The 20,404-nt window shown below is 45.5% G+C and overlaps 1 protein-coding gene across 1 annotated transcript in view; it reads right to left on the minus strand.

The window, feature by feature from the left end:
* Positions 1 to 2,705: 2,705 nt before the first annotated feature.
* LOC144108593 (uncharacterized) overlaps positions 2,706 to 20,404 on the minus strand; it is a 30,986-nt gene continuing 13,287 nt past the window's right edge. The window contains exons 3-6 of the mRNA XM_077641791.1: positions 20,196 to 20,216; positions 13,200 to 13,262; positions 8,824 to 9,028; positions 2,706 to 2,718 (exon numbers count right to left, since the gene is read on the minus strand). Of these exons, the coding sequence (XP_077497917.1) occupies positions 2,706 to 2,718; positions 8,824 to 9,028; positions 13,200 to 13,262; positions 20,196 to 20,216 (302 nt within the window). The remainder of the gene's footprint in view (positions 2,719 to 8,823; positions 9,029 to 13,199; positions 13,263 to 20,195; positions 20,217 to 20,404) is intronic.

Consider the following 20,404-nt stretch of genomic DNA (forward strand, 5'->3'; position numbering starts at 1 on the left):
ACAGCCTCTTGAATAAACGAAGTAACGCGGGGATCGGCAGAGTGCAGTTATTTTTGCAAATATCTTAGTTATTTACAAGGCAGAGTGCCGTCCGACGGCGCCGTCCGCTAGCAGCACTTGGCTACCTGAGGCAAAGCTGTGCGCAGCAACACAGTCGGCAACAGCCGGAAATCCCGCGGATGATGTCACAATGGTGGCGGCCAACCGCTGGCAACAATAGCGTTCGCTCGGTACTCCGAGGCGCTGGGGTGTCTGCGTTTGTATAAAACAGCAGTTTTCGTTAATTTCCGCCCTCATTAAACGTTACCCTCTCGTCCAACGTATTATGAACCACGAAATGAGGTAGGGAATCCATTTTTTACGAAACCTGTTTCAAATATCCTTCAACATCAAGGCCGCTGTTGTCTATTTTTGACCATGCCATGCTCGCAGAATTGCACAGATTGGGCTCCGAAGCGAACCCTACAAGCAAGTTAAAAACTGCTTGAAAGAGCGGAAAACTTTTATAAGTACTCCAAACTGTCCAAAGTTGTTTAAAACAGTTGAGAAAGGCGTACGTCCGTGAGGTGTTTCAGCCTCTCCTGTTCAATATTACTATGATGCAGTTGACGAACCTCCCGCAAGGAGTACACATCACGATTTACGCAGATGATATCTGTATCTGGAGCGCGTCACGGTCGCTCTACATAAACCAGCAACGTCTTCAGAGGGCGTTACTGAACATCTTTGAGTATTTGACTCCCCCAGGTCTTCGCCCCTCGTCAGGTAAGCGTGTTGCCGTGGTTTTCACAAAGAAAGCGATCACCACATTTCCGCTCGCCCTAAACGGATCGGCGCTAGCTCATATACTATTAATGAAAAACTCCGTGAGAGGATTCACATGTAATTATGTTAACGGCGGGAACACGATGCGGCCGCAAGTGCCGTTCAAGGTCTCTGCTTCAAAAAGTCTGTCCAAGGAACATTACACAGTTGTCTATGCCGGTAATTCACCGATTATTTCCAACAAACAAGAACACTCTGGAGGCCCCACGGAACAATTGCCTGCGGATAATTGTTGGCATTGCTAAGCGCTCCTCTGCCTGACAAGCAGAAGATTAATGATGTCTTACATTATATGTAATCGCCTATCAGGAAACAATGCGTACACATCTCCGCCATGTCTTTCAAGGGAAGAGGCCCTTCCTACATCGTCTCCTCATAACCCGCACTAAATCTGGTTTTGTCACAAAAGTGCACTGCTTTATTATTACTAAGCAACAAGAATTATTGGCTCTGGCCTCGCCTCCCTGGACAGACTTGCCTCTAAAGGTCAAGCAGTCCGTATCAGGTCTCAATGCGAAGAGCCGCATGCAGGTGCTTACGCTATTCGAAGCTCCTCTCACCTACTTCGCCCAGAAATATTCTCATATTAATCGATATCTCAACTTACCGGTTTACCTCCTCCTGTGGCCTTTACGTGCTCTCAAGAAGCCAAATAAGAGAGAGAGAGAAGCCCTTTAATGAATGGAGGATGTCTTCCAACGGAAGATATCTTCCACAGAGTGTGTTCTTTACCCTACATCGAACCCCGGGCCAATGAGTAATTCTCACAGGCTCCAAAACAAAGTTGCAAGCACTGTCGAACCTGTTATCTTCAGCAGGATGCCAATAGTTATCTATAGAGGCAAGCTGGACACTTCAAAATCCTATAGGTTAGCCGGTTCATCATGTTTAGCAGCCATCATGCCTGGACAATATTCACGTTCTCCATATTAACACCTTTCCCACTTCACAATCTCCTCGCTCTCATTCGGCCTTCCGCCTCGGAATGAACACCCTGTTTAGACATCACCGATGATCAACGCTTTGTCCAGACGAAGACAACTCCTCTTTTCCCTCGCTTTCCGCTCTATTGTTCACTTTGTGATGATCAAGAACTATCTGCCCGATCTCTCTCTGCTATAGAGTGCAGTGAACACAGCTAGGCAGAATATGATGATATCGAGAAACGTATCTCTGAAGTTGTTTGGCGCGTGGCGCACACTACAGGCCATCCTTTAGCGTTGCAAGATTTTTGACATCGTGCGGTTCGTTCACTTTTTGAACAAAATCTTTCAGACCGTACCACTCGAGCGCTGAATGCCTTCGAATTCTTTTCCAATGGCATAGCACCAACAGTCTATGTGAAAAATATGTTACCTATTATTTACAGCGGTTGCCTTTGGGCGGTCGTAGAAGTTTCCCGAGCTATCAAATAAGATGTCATTGGCAATCCCCATTTTTAGCACTGGATTAGAACTTTGAGTTCTTTGTTTCAAAGCACACTAATCGTACGCACGCAAGGGAACATGCATAAATATCACTTTATCAGGCGGGAAAAAATTACACTAGTAAAGCTTAGTTAAGAGGAGCAGTTCTGTAAAGAATAGCTTTACGCATTATATGTAGAAGTTTAGCCTAATACATGCAAATACGAAAAAAATTGAAGTATATTAAGAGTCGTCAGCCGTGAAGTTTCAGATCTTATGCCAGGCACTTATCCAACGGTAGCCAGGGCCTCTCTTCCCCCCCCCCCCCCCCCCGAAATGAAGTTCAACCCTGCCTGTCCCCCCATTCTCTCCGCAGTACTCAGCCAGGGGCCAGAACCTTGCCGCCCTATCATCAGCCAAGAGAAATTACCTTGGGCCCCTCCCGAAAAAAATTTCTGGTTATACATGCCTGTCCTAAACACAAAACCTGCATTGGAAAGAAAATGTGGCGCTTACAAGCATTGAGCAATTAAGTTTCATCTCGTTTCAAGAAGTATAAGCACTGTGATTCCGGCTTTATTTATTCTGACATTAATTTTTTTACCTAGTTTACTGCAACAGTCTGAAAGGCAAGACCTGGCCTGAACGTTGCGCGAACTGCTCTAAGGCTTAGCGGGTGTAAAAAGGCAGACCCAGGCTTTTAGTCAAAGAATGCTTAATGACTCAGGTGTTATATGCGCTCAAAACACAGCGTTTGGGAAGACCTTATAAGGGCCAGGATCGCAGCATTAGCCACCGATATCTTTTTCCAGTCGCTGGCGTCGATGGGTAAAGCTACTGCGTGAAAGGAACATTTGGCACGAACGGCAGGCGGCAGGTGTTTGAGCGGCTCCTTGCTTGAGAGATATTAAACTTCAGCATTCGGATTGGCCTGGTCTTCGTCACTGAAAAAAACAAAGAAAAATACCAGCGCGTAAGTAATAAATCATTGTGTGTGAGGTGTTAACGAAGACTTTTTTCCCGAAAGCTGCGACAAATAGTGGCACTGTTGAATCTTTCAGCTATTGTAGAACGTGAGTCAAATGATGAAGATTTTGCAAAGAACCACGCTCTTTTCTGCAGCGCAAACAAGTGTCTCCATGTAGAATTTTGCGATGTAATACTGCTATTAGGTTAAACAATATTAAACAGATGACCTAATGCCAAACGCTGTTTTTATTTAACGGGTTATTAAGGTTTGTCTTTACCGTTTATTTTAAAGAAATATATATCGTAGTAGCGTAACAGCACTAGCAGCATTAGTAGTAGTAGTACAGTGGGTGGTGAGGGGAGGAGAGGCAGTAGTACTGTTCTTTAAGAAAAGGCAGAGTTTCACATGAAAGAGATGCCTGTCCATGATATTCGCGCAATGTACGCTTAACTCTTTTTGTAGACTGAGGGCATTGACTGATAGCGTGGATACCACAACAGCGCTAACGTTTGCTGGGACTCCGGTGGTGTTGCCTGAAAAAAACATCGAAACATTGGGGTAGAGGCAGGGAGAGGTCATTGTATACACAGCCTGTTTTATTCAGATAGTAGTGTGCGCAGGAGAGAGAGAGGGAGGACATAAATTTAATGTGTCGAGGAATCTAAGAGCGGTGCGCGATGTGAGAGCAAATTTTTACTTCAATAACCGCAGCATCTTATACGAAAGCTCGTTTCCAGATCGTGCTTTAGCGTCATTGTCTTCTACGACACACGCACACAGACGTAAACCAGAGAGTGAGTCCTGTAAATACAAAATTCAGTTCACAGAAGTGTCAGCCGACGTGCAAGAGCCAAGCTTTGTCGCCAACGTTTGACAACTGGTTGGTCTTAAGACAAGACGGCAACAACAGCCGCATTGTCCTCTAATTCCAGCATCTGTCATTAGGTTACTTTCCGATTCTTCCAGAACCAGGTGCATATACAAAAACACGCCGCATTAGCATTGATTAAAAATCTCCAGAGTACATCAACAGGTGCACGCACTTTCATTCCTACAGGCTACTCCAGCTACCCGAATTCCAGAAAACAACGCTATTTTACCGCCAACACTTGGTTCTGCTGCAATTATGCAGGAGCCCTTTATAACGAGTAACTAATTCATAGAGACGGACGTGTTATACACAGTATTAATGCCTTTAACTGTCAACGAAACAAAAATAAATAATAAACTTGTCGCGGCAGTTATCGTTCATATTCGCAATAAAAAACTGCCGCCGGTCGTGCTCGTAAACTATTGTATTGCGCAATATTCTGGCAACCACGCACCCAGTCCTTGCATCTTTGCATGCAAGGCGGTAAGGTGCGTGGTAAAAGTCCTCCTGTATTGATGCAGCTGTCGCGTGACCCCTTTTACCTGTCAACTGCGTAGAGCCGCTTGCCAAGCTGGTGCCTTCGTCTTTACGTGCCGCCTGGCGAAGTCAACGAAACGCCGTACTGCGTCACACCAGGACTCTAACGTCTATCGTCATCGTATGTTATCCGTATTTATGCAGATGAACTTGGAAGTTTGCAGGTGAAACTCTTCTAACAATGACTTTGCACTGAAATTTTGCCAAATGAAATTGCCTTGGAATACGGCCCACCTCAATTTTTATATTATAAGCATGTAAACTAAGAGCACTGTAACCAACCGTGTGAACTGATATTACATAATTTATCATGATCATCACCATCACCCTGTCTACACCCACTGCAGGCAAAGGCCTCTCACATCTCTCTTAAATTAACCCTGTCTTTTGCCGGCTGCATCCACCGTATGCCCGGAAACTTCGTAATCCCATCTGCCCACGTAACTTTCTGCCACCGCTGCTACGCTTGCCTTCGCTTAGAATCCACTCCGTTACCCTTAAGGACCAGAGGTCACCTTGCCTTCGCATTACATGTCCTGCCCAAGCCGATTTCTTCCTCTTGATTTCGACTGGGATGTTAGTAACCTGCCTTTGTTCTCTCACCCACTCTGCCCGCTTCCGGTCTCTTAACGTTACACCTATCATTTTTCTTTCCCTAGCGTGCTGCTTTGGCCTTAATTTAAGCTGAACTATTTCCGTTAGCCTCCACGTTTCTGCATCGTAGGTGAGCACATAATTATGTAGCTGCAACAAGCTCCTTCTCTCATTATGTCCGCTGGTCGCAGCACCAGCTTGCGGTGCCGGTTTTCGTGTGTTGTTCATCGGTTGTTTTTAAAAACCCACAGTCTAATTCTGAAGAACCTATAGGCCAAGCAGCACAATAGGGCATGTCGGTTTGGTTTACCTTTTCTCTGCGTAGACTATAAAGGTTTTGTGAACTCATCCATTGCACGTAACAACTACCTATTATCGCAATGACCGAAAAAAATGAAGCTTTACAGTTGCCGCTCAAATTATTCACGAACAGTATTTGTCGCATTGCCTGCGTTACTACTCTTGAACCCCACTGCTTTGAAGAGTAATGCGAAATATTGTATTTTACCGGTGATATTAACAGCATTTTTTGTGCTCCCAATTAAATTTCGTTTTGGGCTTTTCCTATTTTGTGTAATCATCAATGGCAGAGGTTGGCGTCAGCGAACGCTGTCCGCCAGATAACCGACAAGACCAGCTGTGCGCACGAGCGACGTCTAATAGATGCATCGCAGACAGTGTCACATATAATATGGAGTCTAAAATAAAATTATGAACGAGAGAGGCTTGAAGAAGACGACGAGGTTGACGATAAGGATGACGGGGATTAACCGAAGACTAAAGAAGATGAAGAAGAAGCATTCTGTGAGGTGGAAAGAGATGATCGGTGCAGAGGAGTAATACAGGACGACGACAAGGCTTACGTGGACTAACGCCAAGGCTATAAAGGGGCGAGGGAGAACGAGGCACGGGGGGAAGAACAGAGAAGAGGAGGCTCCGGCGGGTCAGGGACGCTTCGGCTGGAAGAGAGCGACGCCGGCTACAGCTCCGGTGAGCGCGTGTTCTACGGCTTCACATCGTGGAATTCCTGCCGTTCCTGAGCCCGTTCCGGGGAGTTAACTGAGGACGCTACCCCTTCCTATGGCCAGGGGTGTCTCCAGCGCTGTTGCCAACCATCCAGATGATGCCCCCCCCCCCTTACGCCAACATAACCGGCATCACCTCCACGGGCACTTGGACCGGGAGCTTGTACGGCGCAGCCAGCGACGACGCCAGCTACGCCAGCGACGCCAGCCGCAGCACGTCGAACGCCATCTTGACGCCGGCTACTGGACCCATACAACGCCGCATCTGAACCGAACCAACCGCGTGCACGAACGCCGACCTCTAACAGTAGAACGCTAGTGGTAGGCGCTGGTAGCAGTGTTTACGGGTCGTGTGTATTTATAGTCTTTGTGTTTTGTGTTAGTTTGTTAGTTAGTTTTGTGTGCTAGTGTGTGTGTGTCACGTAGGGTGTATTAAATGTGCGTCTGTTTGGGTACACATGTCGCCTAGTCCATTTTTTCGGGCCGAGTGTTCTGGGAGATCCGTGACAACGCGTCTGTGCAGTTATGAAAACAAGCTCGTTGAATAAGTACCCTTTGGTGACTTTCGCTTTCCCGCCCTGCCATAATGGCAGCTGTGGCCTAAATAAAAATTAATGAGGTCAAACAACTCGCAGGAGGACAAAGTCTATGAAACGAAAAACACTGCCATTAGTGCAACATCTTAAGTCCTGGTGGCATGAATGCCCTCTTCGTACTTTCCTTGAAGGCAGTAGTACATTTATTAAAACTGTACTGGGTCCTGCCAGACACCCGCCACATCCGCCTTAAACGGCTAGATCCGACGATGACCTTTTCAGTTCCTCGCGGAATATCTCGCCCTATTGCATGCGTTATCCGTAGACTACGTTTAAACGTGGCATTCACGCGCAAATACTTGCACTTAATAGGACAAGCGGACTCCCCGGAATGTACCACATGTGGCGTGCTAGTGACTATAGAACATGTTTTAGTGGCGTGTCCAGCGTATGCACGTGAAAGACTCATACTCGCATCTGCTCTGAAGCCTATGGACACATCGCTCCTCTCTGAGGATTTGATCCTCGGCGCTTGGCCAGGTAGTTTTAGAACTGTAAAGGCAATGCGAGAGCTCTCACGCTTTTTGAGCGACACGGACCTTGTCTCGCGTTTGTGATGTCAGAAAGTGTGCCTTGTTTTTTTTAAAAGTAGTTTTCCATCTGCCTCCTCCCATCATCATCGTCCCCCATCGTGACCTTCTTTTATCTCCTCTTCCCGTTCCCCAGAGCAGAGTAGCAGGCCAGATATTTATTTTTCAGGCCAACCTCTCTGCCTTTCCTATCAATAAAACCCCTCTCTCTCTCTTATTAAAAGCTTTCATATGACTCGCGCATTTCTGCTCAGTAGCTGGGTCGGAAGACTCTGCAGTAAAAGTATTGTTTTCGTTCAATCGGAAGAGTTATCAGAAATGTAGGCGTGTTTAGCAACAGTGGCGTTTGGAAGTAAAAACAGAAAAAAGATTACACAAAGGGGCGTCTGGCTCGTTCATATTGTCGTAAAGCCTTGAAATATTTATTTGCTCGTGTTTAAAGTCGCTGGCTGTTTTCTGAGGAGAAATGCAACCGAATTAATCTGGAATGTCGGCTGGTACACAGCGGGTTCTGCATTGTTCACGATGGTCCTAGGCGATTTCTGAGTCTTATCTCGTAACTTTGTCAGCTTCAAAATCCGCGTCAAAGGGGCGGGGATTATGTTCATCGACGTCTACCGAGCACGCCCGCTGCTGACTCTGAGTTGTTTTATTCAAAGTTCCATGTAAGTCAGCCCAATAAACAGTTTGTTTCAGTGCTGCGGACACCAGCCCGTTCTTCTGTGTTTACCGGCATTTCCGCTGCAGCATCCTAATGTATGGTTACTTCCCGACTGAGCAGAAGACCACGTGTACTTCATCAGGCTCTAATATGTGCGGAATTGGTGATTCTCTACTTTACAACCATAGATGCCTGATCTTCCTCATACCGTTCATGACGCACTGGTGCAGCGGTTCAGCGATTCCCAATGTCCCCAGAAGGCAAGCCCCCATAGCGGGCTTGGGAAACCCGAGATGCTCTTCCCGAGAAACCTTTACCGACCAATCATTAATTGAACTGCCACAAGCCACCGTGGACAGGTTGTAACGACTTCACAAGGTCACGTGACCCCAACTATTTTCTCGCTCACGCCACTGGCTACGCCAACGGAGCCGTTTTTGCGCAGAACGGTAGCCTTAATGCCGTGGGGTTGAAACTCGCCCATTGGCTGGGTGTGACGTTACCAGTACGGTTAATTCCCGTTGACTGGAGGAAAATGAAGCCACCAGAGCGAAAAATTCTTATTGGTTAAGGAGGTAGGTGGCGTCACCAACACAAAAGTGACGCCACCGTACCGGAAGTGACGTCTCTTAGGGTAAAGGCACCCAAAGCTTCTAATGCTATAACATTGCCAAAAAAAATCGGTAATTAGGTGTCCCTTTGAATTTTTGTCGCATAACAACAATTTATGTGACCCAAAAGCCGCCACGTTTTCTATTTAAAAGATCTAACTTCATTGGAAAAAGAGCGCCAGCAAAACTTTTCATACCTCTCGGAGCTGTTTGTTTCGATAGGCTCCGAAGTTCCAGCCTCGTCTGTGGCCTTCGTGTGAGTGCTGCTGGCCCTGTCGGACGGGACGCACACGCCGGCGACCACTCGGAAGGCGAGCGTGTCGCAGAAGCAGGCGCCATCGATGCACTTTGCCTTGCGTAAGCACGGAGTGGAGGCGCTGCACCAGTCGCCCACGTAGCCCGCTGGAGACGAGAGGAAGAACATCATTTCGCGAGTAGGTCTGGTGGTCTCCCCTATGTAGCATTCCTAAAGCGAGCGAACGGACATTCAGGGTATTTTTAAGCTGCTGGCAGCGCTATCTTAAAACAACTTCCTGCCCATGTAATGCGAGCTAGCAGGTCGGGCGGGCGCGTTAGTTTATTACGGTGCACCGAAATCTAGTGTCTTATAAATATCAAAGCTTGAGCGATTCAGCAAACAAGAGAAGGAAAAATCGTTATCATGTACATACGAAGGAACCCAACAGACAGCAAAAGGGAGGAGCGTAGGGCAACTTTTTTCCATTTAATTTGCGGTGTTGAGAAATGTGAGATTAATAGTGTCAGTATTTCGTCGCTATAGGTAATTGATTAGCCAACAGAAGAAAAACAACCAAACCGCGCCAGTGGGATCCGAAGCTATAGCCTCACAGTTTTGCGTCAGGTGCTCTACCGGCGATGTTACGGCGGTGGCTGTCCAATCTTCTGTTTTTCGGGGGTATTTATGTTGTTTTTTCTTCTGTCTTCTAATGAGTTTTCTGTGAGCGATGAAATAATTGCCCTATTAATATCCCATTGATCAACACCGTAAAAAAATTACAACGTTCTCCTGTGCCCCTTGGTTTCGGTAGCTGCTGGACTCCTTCACTCGAATAAAACAGTGGGCGTGGCGAGTCGTTAACGACAAAATTGAGCACTCCACTTGCGCAAATTCGTTGCGGACGCGTAATTACTTTTAGCTGTGACATTACAATAGAATAAGAATTCCGTTGCGAGGTTCCATGCAAGACCACATAGAATATACAAATGGAGAGGGGAATTTCTCTCTCCTCTCTGCCGCCCTGCCGCGTCAGAATCTCCTCCTTCTATGGCATGCACCTTCAGAACTTTCCTTCCTCTCCCCTAATGGAGGAGACAGAAATTTTCTTCGCTTCAATTTGCCATATGCCGGCCATGGCAGTTGGCAGGTTGCAGCTGGCTTTTGTGTGCTACCTGTACCTCCCATGACACCTGCCAGATGGCAGATGGCCAAGTGTGATACCACCAGTGGCTGTGGTGAAACGGAACTCTTACGCAGTCGCAAAATAAGGCGTAGCTGAGAGCAAAGGATAGTCGTTTCACGTTCTCTTCGGCATGCTATAACCATATCAAAATAAAGGTTATAATTATATTTACTGTTGTCATTTACTGCACTGGGCGCAGGACACACTCAAGAAATAAATTTCTTTCACGATTTTGCTGCGGCCTTCGTGGCAACAAAGTTACCGACAATTCCTCACAGATAAGTGCAGATGAACAAGCTTATGCGCGTAACATTTTGCACATTCTAATAGTGGCAACCGAACAATTTTTGAGTGTCATAGGACACTCCGGCGCAGCGGTACGAGACTGTTCCAAGCGCGTTCAACGAGGCGGTGCTGGCACGATAGTTCTTCCATGATCCCCCTACTTTCAGTGAAGTTTTAGAAGCAATGCAGTGAGGGGAGAGATTGCGAAATGCTAAATACCTTTCATTTGGGTGAACATAAGTCACGAGTGAAATCATCTCGAAATTCCATAGTTTGTTAAGAAGCTGCCTGAATGGCATCTCTGGGAGCTGTGTGATACGCGCGCATAGCTGCCACCTCGGCAGGAGAGTGCTTAGCCGTTAGGTGACTAAATATTAAATTCGGTCGACAGTGCCGCAGTACGTGATGGCTCCAATTAGGGTGGTTACAATATGACGATGTTGGTTTCAAGGCTCCGCTTCGGGACATTGCGCTATCGTACGAAAGAAAACGCATTGGGCCCTGCGAATTATTTCGGAGCATAATATTTTGAGAGGTGTGCACCTACTGCTTCAGGTGGTAATTTTTCAAAATTTGTGCGCACCACCCATCCGCGTGACCAATTCCCGAAAGATAACGTAGTGTCCTCCCGACAAAAGGCCGCTTCCGCTCTGGAGGGTGGCCAACGCATCGAACCTCACTGATCGGGTCAGCTAGAATGATTTCAGACGTTCGTTCTCGTTAGCGGCGCTCCTGTTCATAATCTAGATTGGGTACGATAGTCTATCGTCTTGAAAAGCCTCGGTTTTTTAGTGGGCGGGAAGGTCTGTTTTTAGAAAAGCAGCAAAACAAGCTAGAATACCGGCGACCGGTCTTAATTGTTTTGCAAGTTTTGAAGTAACTAACCGCTATGCAGCTCTATAGTGCTACTTTGTCCTGGGCAATGCTATATTCTGTCAATCGACCTCAGGCAAAGATAGTCTGAATATGATGACAATAGCTATGAATGTTGCGCAGAAGCCATGCCCTAGGTTTCAGCTTGGAATAGTTTTCTGCTGGCAATAACGCGCGCTATTTTACTCATGTACAGCGAGGTGTCATTTTTTTTCAGTGGACGGCAGCCAGACCATGGAGACAACTATATTGCGGCGCAAGAAGCCAAAAGGTATGGGGCAGCTTTATTGAAGCGTTGGTAAGGAATTCCACCCAAGAAGTAACAAGGCTTGGAGTCTTATCTCGGAGGCGCCATCGTGTGGAGCGATATTTTCACATTATCAACAGCAAAAATTCTGCGTTCATTCTTATCAAATTCCTGTTCATTTACTGGTAGGGGCCTCGGGTGTGGCAAAAGTAGCCTAACTAGTGAGCGCCCACTTGGCAGTATATTCTAAGCGCCAGCGCTCGCGGTATCAAAAATTCAGCTGGTATTCTGGTCATACCAGTGGCTTACGTGCAGTGGCTACTTCTTAGAGAGTTATAGAATATCGTTTCCCTGTTTACGTTGCCGCTTACCGTATTACCGGACGCTGAACTTTTCGGTTAGCGATGCGCACGTCAGAAGACGTTTTATCATAACGTCTCTCTGGTAACAAGTTACTGTAAGGCTAAAACAAGTAATGATTCTAACAGATGCCCCAGCTTACATTGCAAACAAAAATACGGACGCATTACATGCATTGATATGCAGTGAGATGCTACATGGACTTAAATACTGTTTTTACGGTTTTTAACTACATAACAAAAACATCACGAGGTCATCTGCAAAGACGCTTCAGCGACATTTCAAATGTGCCCACGGTACTAGGCACCGGGCCTACCATGGCCAGTAGACAATTTTACTACGCAGAACTCAGTAAGCTTGCGTATGGCGCGCTCATTGCGTTGCGAACGCTGTAGAAAGCGCAACTATGATATCTTCTGTTTGCTGTGCCGCAGCGTCGCTTCTTTGGATGCTTGGATGCATGGTTTGGATGTAAACATAGTGGCCCCATCTAGTATACAGTAAGTCAAATCGCGTCAACTTGGGCAGGAGAAACTCTTTATTTTCTGCACTGACTGGTTAATATGGTTAGAGAATTTCCAGTCTTTTTTTTTCAAGGAAGAAAACTGTGAAAATATAAAGGAAAATGTTAAGGCGGACACAAAGCTGAACAACTGCAGTGTTGTGGTTGCTTTTTTTTCCTATGTGCACGATAGAGCACGATGTACACGACACATAGTTTGACTTAGCTGCTGGAAAACTGCCAAATTATCTCAAAAACATGAGCTACTTCTTACTCAAGCCACGACGTATGAGTCAGAGTATGCGAATTAAAAACGAATGCCTTCATTTATAGCAAGAAATGGCGCCGAAGAATACGGCGGCGGTGCTGTATTTGGTTCGAAGCGGCCGTGGAGCGCGCCGCCATTATTGTTTACGAGAAAACGCTAACTGCGCAACGCTAAAGAGATCCAATAAAGTGCTTGCCGTCCGACAATGGCCGCGCATGCGCAGATGTCGGTAGCCGGGCCCGGTTAACGTTAACGTCAACAAGGAAACCATGCGCTATAACTCTCTCTTACCTCGTGTATAATATCAATGAAACGCTAGCTGAAAATAAAAGAGCCATCTGCCAACAAAAATCATAGAGATGGTTCTTATCCAACTTTTTTTTTTCTGGTTTTACAGTGATAGGTGACAACGGCTCTCCCCGACTAGAGGTGGTGTTGCCAGAGATTGCTACGTGGTAGTGTTTGCATACGGGAAGGCTATGCAGGTCGTCTCATATACTTAGCGTGATAGCCTGAGTGCCTCAATTATTTTAAGTATTTGCTTCTTTCATTGAGAGAGAGTTTAACGAAAAACGCATAAATGGAAAATACAAGAGAGGAGCTTTCTGTGCACTTACATATCGGCGTGTGAGAAGGCTCGACATGCACGGCGAGCCGAGCAACGGGTGTTATGTTGGCCTCTGCAGCAAGAAAATAGTTGCAGTGAAAAAGTTTTCATAACGTAAGCTCAGTGATTTCGCTGTGTTCAGAAATATCTTTTATAGGCATATGTTGCATAGGTCGGGCGTACGCAGCTTTAAGCAAAAATACAAATGAATATATCAATGAAACTTATACCTAATTATGCACACAACTATAATGCACAGAAATACGTCACTTTTAAAAACGCACTTCACGTTTTCACTGACCGCGAACGTCCTAAAATACAAATTTCTCTGCCTATATAAACAACACTAATGCTCCACAGTTCCGTTTTCGAATATTATGTTCGTCGAGATATTTGAACTTGCTACATAGAGATTGCTTTTTAGTCACCACGGTCATCAGAAAAAGTAATCGGAAGCTCTCGTCTTATTTTCTCCTCTCCATAACTGGGTCCCGAAGCTTGCACCTAGAGCGACATGATAGCTACGACAGGCGTACCAGCTAGGCAAGTGTGACCTCGACCGCAAGCAGAAAGATGCAAGTCTGCCAACACCAGTGAACGCATAAGCGACGTGATCGTGTTTCTTGTATCGAATAGCAGAACAAGAGATGCGCAATGCGACGTTATAAACGCTGAGATTGTTTCATACTTCGAAACCACACCGCCCGAACACTGCCCCCAAAATAGACTAGATCCAGCGCAACGTCTTGACAGCAAGCATCGCTGACGAAAATTACGAGAACTGGTTGGAAAGATATAAAAAGTGTGGAGAAGTTTAACCACGGGTATACCAAGAGGTAGAGCCATAGCTCTAGCGTGGCTATATAGACGGTCCCAACCCACCTTCTTCGGTGACCAATGAGGCAAGCGCGACTATGCGGCGTTGATATACGCGCCATACGTTGACGTCAAGTCACGTGACCTGACAGTAGTGCCACCTTGATGACTCATTTGAGGTCATGGACATGCCCTTTGCAATGCAGGCTATCCTGTGGAGCATAACGCTCGTCTTCAACGCCAGCGACAGCGATTTCCCGGCTGACCACAGCAACGGATCTGCTTGGAACCTACGGGCAAAGAATTATCCTGCAGCTGAGGCCACTTCCCGCCCGCCATTTGCAGCACTCGACCAACCACCTGTCTGGCAACCTAACCCCGCTATCTGCGCGGGAGGCGTTACTCGACTACTAGAAAAGCCACCGACACCTTGGAATCAGTTGGGGCACGACGCCGCGGAGGATACGGTCATGAACATGCCCTTTGCAATGCAGGTCAGTTACTTTCCGCACGCTGCGTGCGTACGCACTAGTGATCCGTTCTTTCTCGCGGTGTCGTGCCCCCCAGACACGAGTGATTTTTGCCGTCGTCTATTATGTTATGTATGTTGGTCCTCGCTCAATGCGTGTTCTGTATACTTACGGCTTGTCGTGTCTGGTGATGTGGAACTGAATCCCGGACCCGACGAAAATGGCGCAAGTGTCTCACTTGAAACAATTGCTGAGGCAATAGCCCGATTAGAAGTCGCACAAAATTCCGTACTCTCAGAACTTACACTTATCCGCTCAGCTCAGACAAACATCGAGAACATTGTGAGCAGCCTTTCTTTGCGGGTAGACGCATTGGAAAAAGCAGAAAATCAGAGGTCAAGCAATGTAGACTCAGATTGTGTGCAAAAACTGACAGCGCAAGTTAAACGGTTGAACGACAAATGCGATGACGCGGAAAACCGTCTTCGCCGATCAAAGCTGCTGTTCTTTGGAATTCCCGACGCCAGTGACGAAGCATGGACACGGTCTGAGTCGCATGTAATCTCTGTCTGCTCAAAGGAACTAGACATAACTAAGTGAGAATGCGATTGAACGCGCTCACAGACTTGGCCGTTTCAAACCCGGAAAGAACCGCCCCATCATTGCCGCATTTGCTAACTTTAAAGATAAGACAAATATTTTGTCCGCTACCCCAAAGCTAAAAAATTCAGCCTACTCAATTCGAGAAGACTACTCAGCACGTGTCCGATTAGCCCGTCAAAAGTTATACAATTTTGCTCAGGAGCATGGTGGAAAGTACAAGATCCGCTTCGATAAACTTGTCATGAACGAAAAGCAGTTTTTCTACGATGCCGAGTCTGATTCCGTTTTAGAGACCAAGACATAGCGGTTATCGCCGGCGGCTACGCCTGCGCTTTCCCCTCGTCCTCCCTATTCAAAAGGTCGGAATAGAAAACCTGCTTATAAGACCATGGCAGTTATGCTCGCAAACATCCGCAGTTATTTATCAAAAAGAGAAGGCATAGAATCCCTCTTGCATGATAACAACACCGACATCGCCATTTTTACTGAATCATGGCTAAGTTCCGACATCGAAAACCGCGAGCTACTTCATGATGACAAAGTGTTCACCATTCATAGGCTTGACAGGGAGGGGCGCAGGGGAGGTGGAGTGCTTGCCTTTATAAAATCTAGTATACCCTCATTTGCTGTCAAACTTAATTGCAGTCACGAAATAATGTGTGTCCGAATATCCCTACCGTCAATTAGTCATTATTACTGCTTGCTACCGCGCGCCTGATTGTGATTGCTCTTTTATTGACGAGCTTAACAGTGTGCTTTTGAACTTGCATTCTCTCTTTCCAAACGCTGAACACGTGGTTTGTGGAGATTTCAATTTCCCAGACATTGAATGGAATCATCTGCATGCACCTTCTCAACAGTCGAACGAATTTCTTGATATGACTCTCTCATTTAACCTTACCCAAACAGTTAAAACAGCAACCCGTGGAAAAAACATTCTTGACCTTATCTTTGCCTCAGATCCCGAACTCATCCAGTCATTGTCATGTGTTGATTTCCTGAGTGATCATAAAATGTTGCTTTTCGATCTCTCGATTTCAATTCCCGTCAGTGAACCTTCCATAAAATACATCCGCAGTTACAAGAAAGCCGATTTCGCTAAGATTAACATTGAGCTGAGCCAGTTCTTTTCGCACTTCCGATTATCGCCATGTAGTCGAACAGTGGATGATAACTGGCTACTTTATAAAAATAAACTATTATCACTCGTTGACACGTACGTTCCCCTCATTCGTATACGTGGTGATGCTCGAAGACCGTGGTACACTAGCGCGCTAAGAAGACTATCACAAAGAAAAACACGCCTTTACCGTGAGGCAAAAAATTCGAATTTTCCTTCAAAATGGAAAAAATACTTTGCATGTCTTCACCAATATATAGGTTTGTTACGGGGCACTAAAAAAAGTTCTTCCACCAGGACCTGATGAATATTATTCACACAAACCCGAAGAAGTTTTGGACCTTACTGACACCAAGCACCAGTCGTTCACAAAGCATCACCTTGGTCAACCAAGATGGATCATCTGTTCCCACTGAACACCGTTCAGACGTCATGAATTCATATTTTTCGTCAGTTTTCACCCACGAACCTCCCTTGAACATACCAACATTTCCAGGCTTAAATTTTTCTCAGATGCCCCCAGTTTGCATTACAACAGATGGTATTACAAAATTAATTGACAATCTTAAAACATCGAGCGCACCTGGGCCTGATGGAATACACGCGAAATTACTTAAAAGTACCAAGGACATTTCCAGTCAATTCCTGAAAGTAATCTTTGAACAGTCTATATCAACGGGTGAACTACCTAAAGATTGGAAAATAAGTAAAGTTGTGCCGGTGTTTAAGGCTGGTAACCGATCAGACCCATCCAATTATCGCCCCATTTCCTTGACATGCATTGCCTGTAAACTTCTCGAACACATAATATACTCACAAGTCGCATCGCATCTCGATCATAACTCTTTCTTTTTCACTGAACAGCATGGTTTCCGCTCCGGTCTCTCCTGCGAAACTAAGCTTTTTGAATTGACTACTGATCTTCACTTAAATCTGGACTCTTCATTCCAAACTGACATCATTTTTTTAGACTTTTCTAAGGCTTTCGATCGCGTACCCCACCATCGTCTCATGTCTAAACTTTCCGGTCTGTCCATTGACCCTCTAATTGTAGCATGGATACACTGTTTTCTAATAGATCGTTCTCAGTACACGGTAATAGACAACCATTGTTCAGGTCCTACTAAAGTGCTGTCTGGTGTACCACAAGGTTCGGTCCTTGGCCCTCTTCTTTTCCTCACCTTCATTAATGATCTTCCCTCTGGTATTTCTTCCACAATTCGCCTCTTTGAAGATGATTGCATTCTTTATCGCCGCATTGCTACTAACAGGCACCAATTATTACTGCAGAACGACTTGAACGTAATTGAACGATGGTGCTCTGAGTGGCTTATGTCGCTAAACATTTCAAAATGGCAATACATGCAAGTATCTCGCAAACATTCCAGCCTCACTTACGCTTATTCATTGCTTTCAAACACATTAACAAACGTGCAATCCTACCGATACCTCGGAGTCATCATTTCCAGCAATTTAACCTGGTCCGAACACATCTTGAAATTAGCGGCCAATTCATCCAAATCACTCGGCTTCATCAGACGATCGTTATACTTGGCTTCTCCTTCTGTCCGTAAATTGGCATATGAAACCTTCATCCGTAGTAAACTTGAATATGCATCTTCTATATGGAACCGTCATCAGGCGTACTTAATTAACACCCTAGAAGCTATTCAGAACCGCGCAGCACGTTACATGACCTCAAATTATGACAGATACTACAGCATCACCAGGATTAAATCAACACTCAATCTGCTACCACTTGAGAACCGTCGAAAAATCTCACGACTTTGCCTTTCTCATAAATTGTATTACAACTTTCCTTACCTCCGTGACTCATTACTCCTACCTCCCATCCGAACATCGCGTCGCCTCTTCAATTCCCTGAGTGTTCAGCGTTTACATGGTTCTACAATAGCCTTCAAAAAATCATTTCTACCTACAGCAATAGAAAATTGGAACCAGTTACCAGATCACATCGTAAACAAGCGTGACGCTAGTAAATTTAGAGACGCACTAATCGAACATTACATCAAATGAAAAAAAAACAACCTCATGCTTTGATTTTTACCATTTATTTTTTCTTGTTATTCCCTATTTAGCCTATCCGCCACCATGCATTGTTTAGAACTGCATTTTAACATTTCACAGTGTATTCCAGATCCTTTTTGCATTGTGTTGTATTTTACTGTATTAACATTGTTATTCTCTTTACTTTGTATTTCAACTCCCCCCCCCCCCCTCTTATGTACTGCCCGAAAAGGGACTTTAAGGGTACAATAAATGAATGAATGAATAAGATCGAAGAACAAGGTCACAGGTCAAGGATTGAAAATGCAAGCCACCATGTTCTACATGAGGAACCATGGTGTAACTTTAGTAGGCATGGCGCACCATAGTGTTTCAACTTGGTTAAACCTATTTTGTGAACGCCAGCTCTTCCGTTCCAACGAAGATCCTTCGCCAGAGGGGAGTTAGCTCAACCCGTGCCGCGAGTCAGAGCAACCCGAACCGCACGCATAAGGAGAGAGCCATGTGAGGACGAGGAGGATGCTCGATCGCGCGGCGGGAGAAGTTGTACAATAGACTCAGGTGTTGGACACGAAGGAATCAAAGCCGCGTTTTGTTAAACATCCGCCCTCTATAACGGAAAGCCAAATAAACATCATTGCTTTGTTTTACCTAACAATTATAGTGCGAAAGCAACCCCAAATCGACCAAGGTGAAATTTCGGGGGTTTCCTGAACGAATTTTGGAAATGATTAACCCGGGCAAAATTTGGAGGTCGCCATCGTGTCGCGCTTATTGAGTTATGGTTGGACATCGGTTTTGGTCCAAATAGGTCAAGGCCATTTTTCGGGAGTGGTCCGAGCAAAATTGAGGAAATGACCCGGGTCAAATGTGAGGGTCCCCATCGTGCTCTGTAAGGTCATTTATGCTTAGACATCAATTTTTGTCCAGATCGGTCAAGGTCGAATTTGGAGGGTGGCCAGGGACAAATGCTCTTGCTAAGCAGCTTTGAAAGGTCATACCAAGGTGAAAGTTATGCATTTCCTGAAGATTTGCTTTTGAATCTAGTAGAGCTATCGCTCTAAAATGGAGCAATAGCTTTGTGCGCACCAGCGCCTTCTCTTTATTTTTTTTTCTTAGGCATTTGCCTAAGAGAGGGCTGAGACTAAAGGCTTGGTATCGCCTGACGAGGCCTCAGCCCCCTGGGCATGACAAAGAGGCAAAAAATTTATATATATATATATATATATATATATATATATATATATATATATATATATATATATATATATATATATATATATATATATATATACATATAACAGTGCGGCTGGGCGGCACACAAGCACACAAACAATATCATTGGTCAAAACACAAACGCATACACTGCATACAAGAAACACAAATATACATCTGTAAAAGGAAAGGGCACTCAACGAGAAAATTGCACTATAAATGTAGAATGGGTACAACATAAAAATAATGAGTCATAATACATATGCAACATAATACACTAAATCAGAGATTTTTCCTCATTTTTCGCCTTTCCTCTTCCCCTTCAAGCACAGAAAGAAAATATGTTCATGACCAGTGAACCCTTCTTCGATGCAAACGCAGCATGCATTCAACCATCCGAGGAGACTGAGTGGTCGCGGAGTTCGACTGCTTAAATCGCAGAGACGGGAGCGAACCCCGAACGCGGCGACCGCGTTTTCGCGAACACACAATGCAATATCCGCTCACGTGCTGTGCGGTGTGCGTGTGCATTAAAGTGATCCATGTGGACGAACCAATCGAGAGTTCTCCAGGACGACGCCGCTTCCTCTCTCCCTTCACTACCTTCGTCATCTCCTCCTTCACGACGAGGTAAGGTTCCGAGTGAGAGCGAGCCAGTCACTGCTCTTTTCGTCATAACAAAGTTGAGCACGCCTTTCCACAGAAGCAATGACGTCTATAAGTTAAGCGTCCCCGTGGGAGTTCTAATCCTTACCTGGGAAGGTAGGCAGCTTAGCTGAAAAGCAGAAAACCAAAATTTATGTCAAGTTGGTCACGTTATAAACACCGCTAAGCATACGACACTTGCAGAGTATAAAAGTTCAGCAGATACACTTGTTGGGAAAGCGAAAGACTTAAATTCCCTTGGTGAACGATTTTCGAGTGATGTTTTTACATGTATTAAAGTCCTTTTCTGCAGGTGTG

This window comes from Amblyomma americanum, chromosome 10 (assembly GCF_052857255.1).
Source record: "Amblyomma americanum isolate KBUSLIRL-KWMA chromosome 10, ASM5285725v1, whole genome shotgun sequence".
In the NCBI taxonomy this organism is placed as follows: Eukaryota; Metazoa; Arthropoda; class Arachnida; order Ixodida; family Ixodidae; genus Amblyomma; species Amblyomma americanum.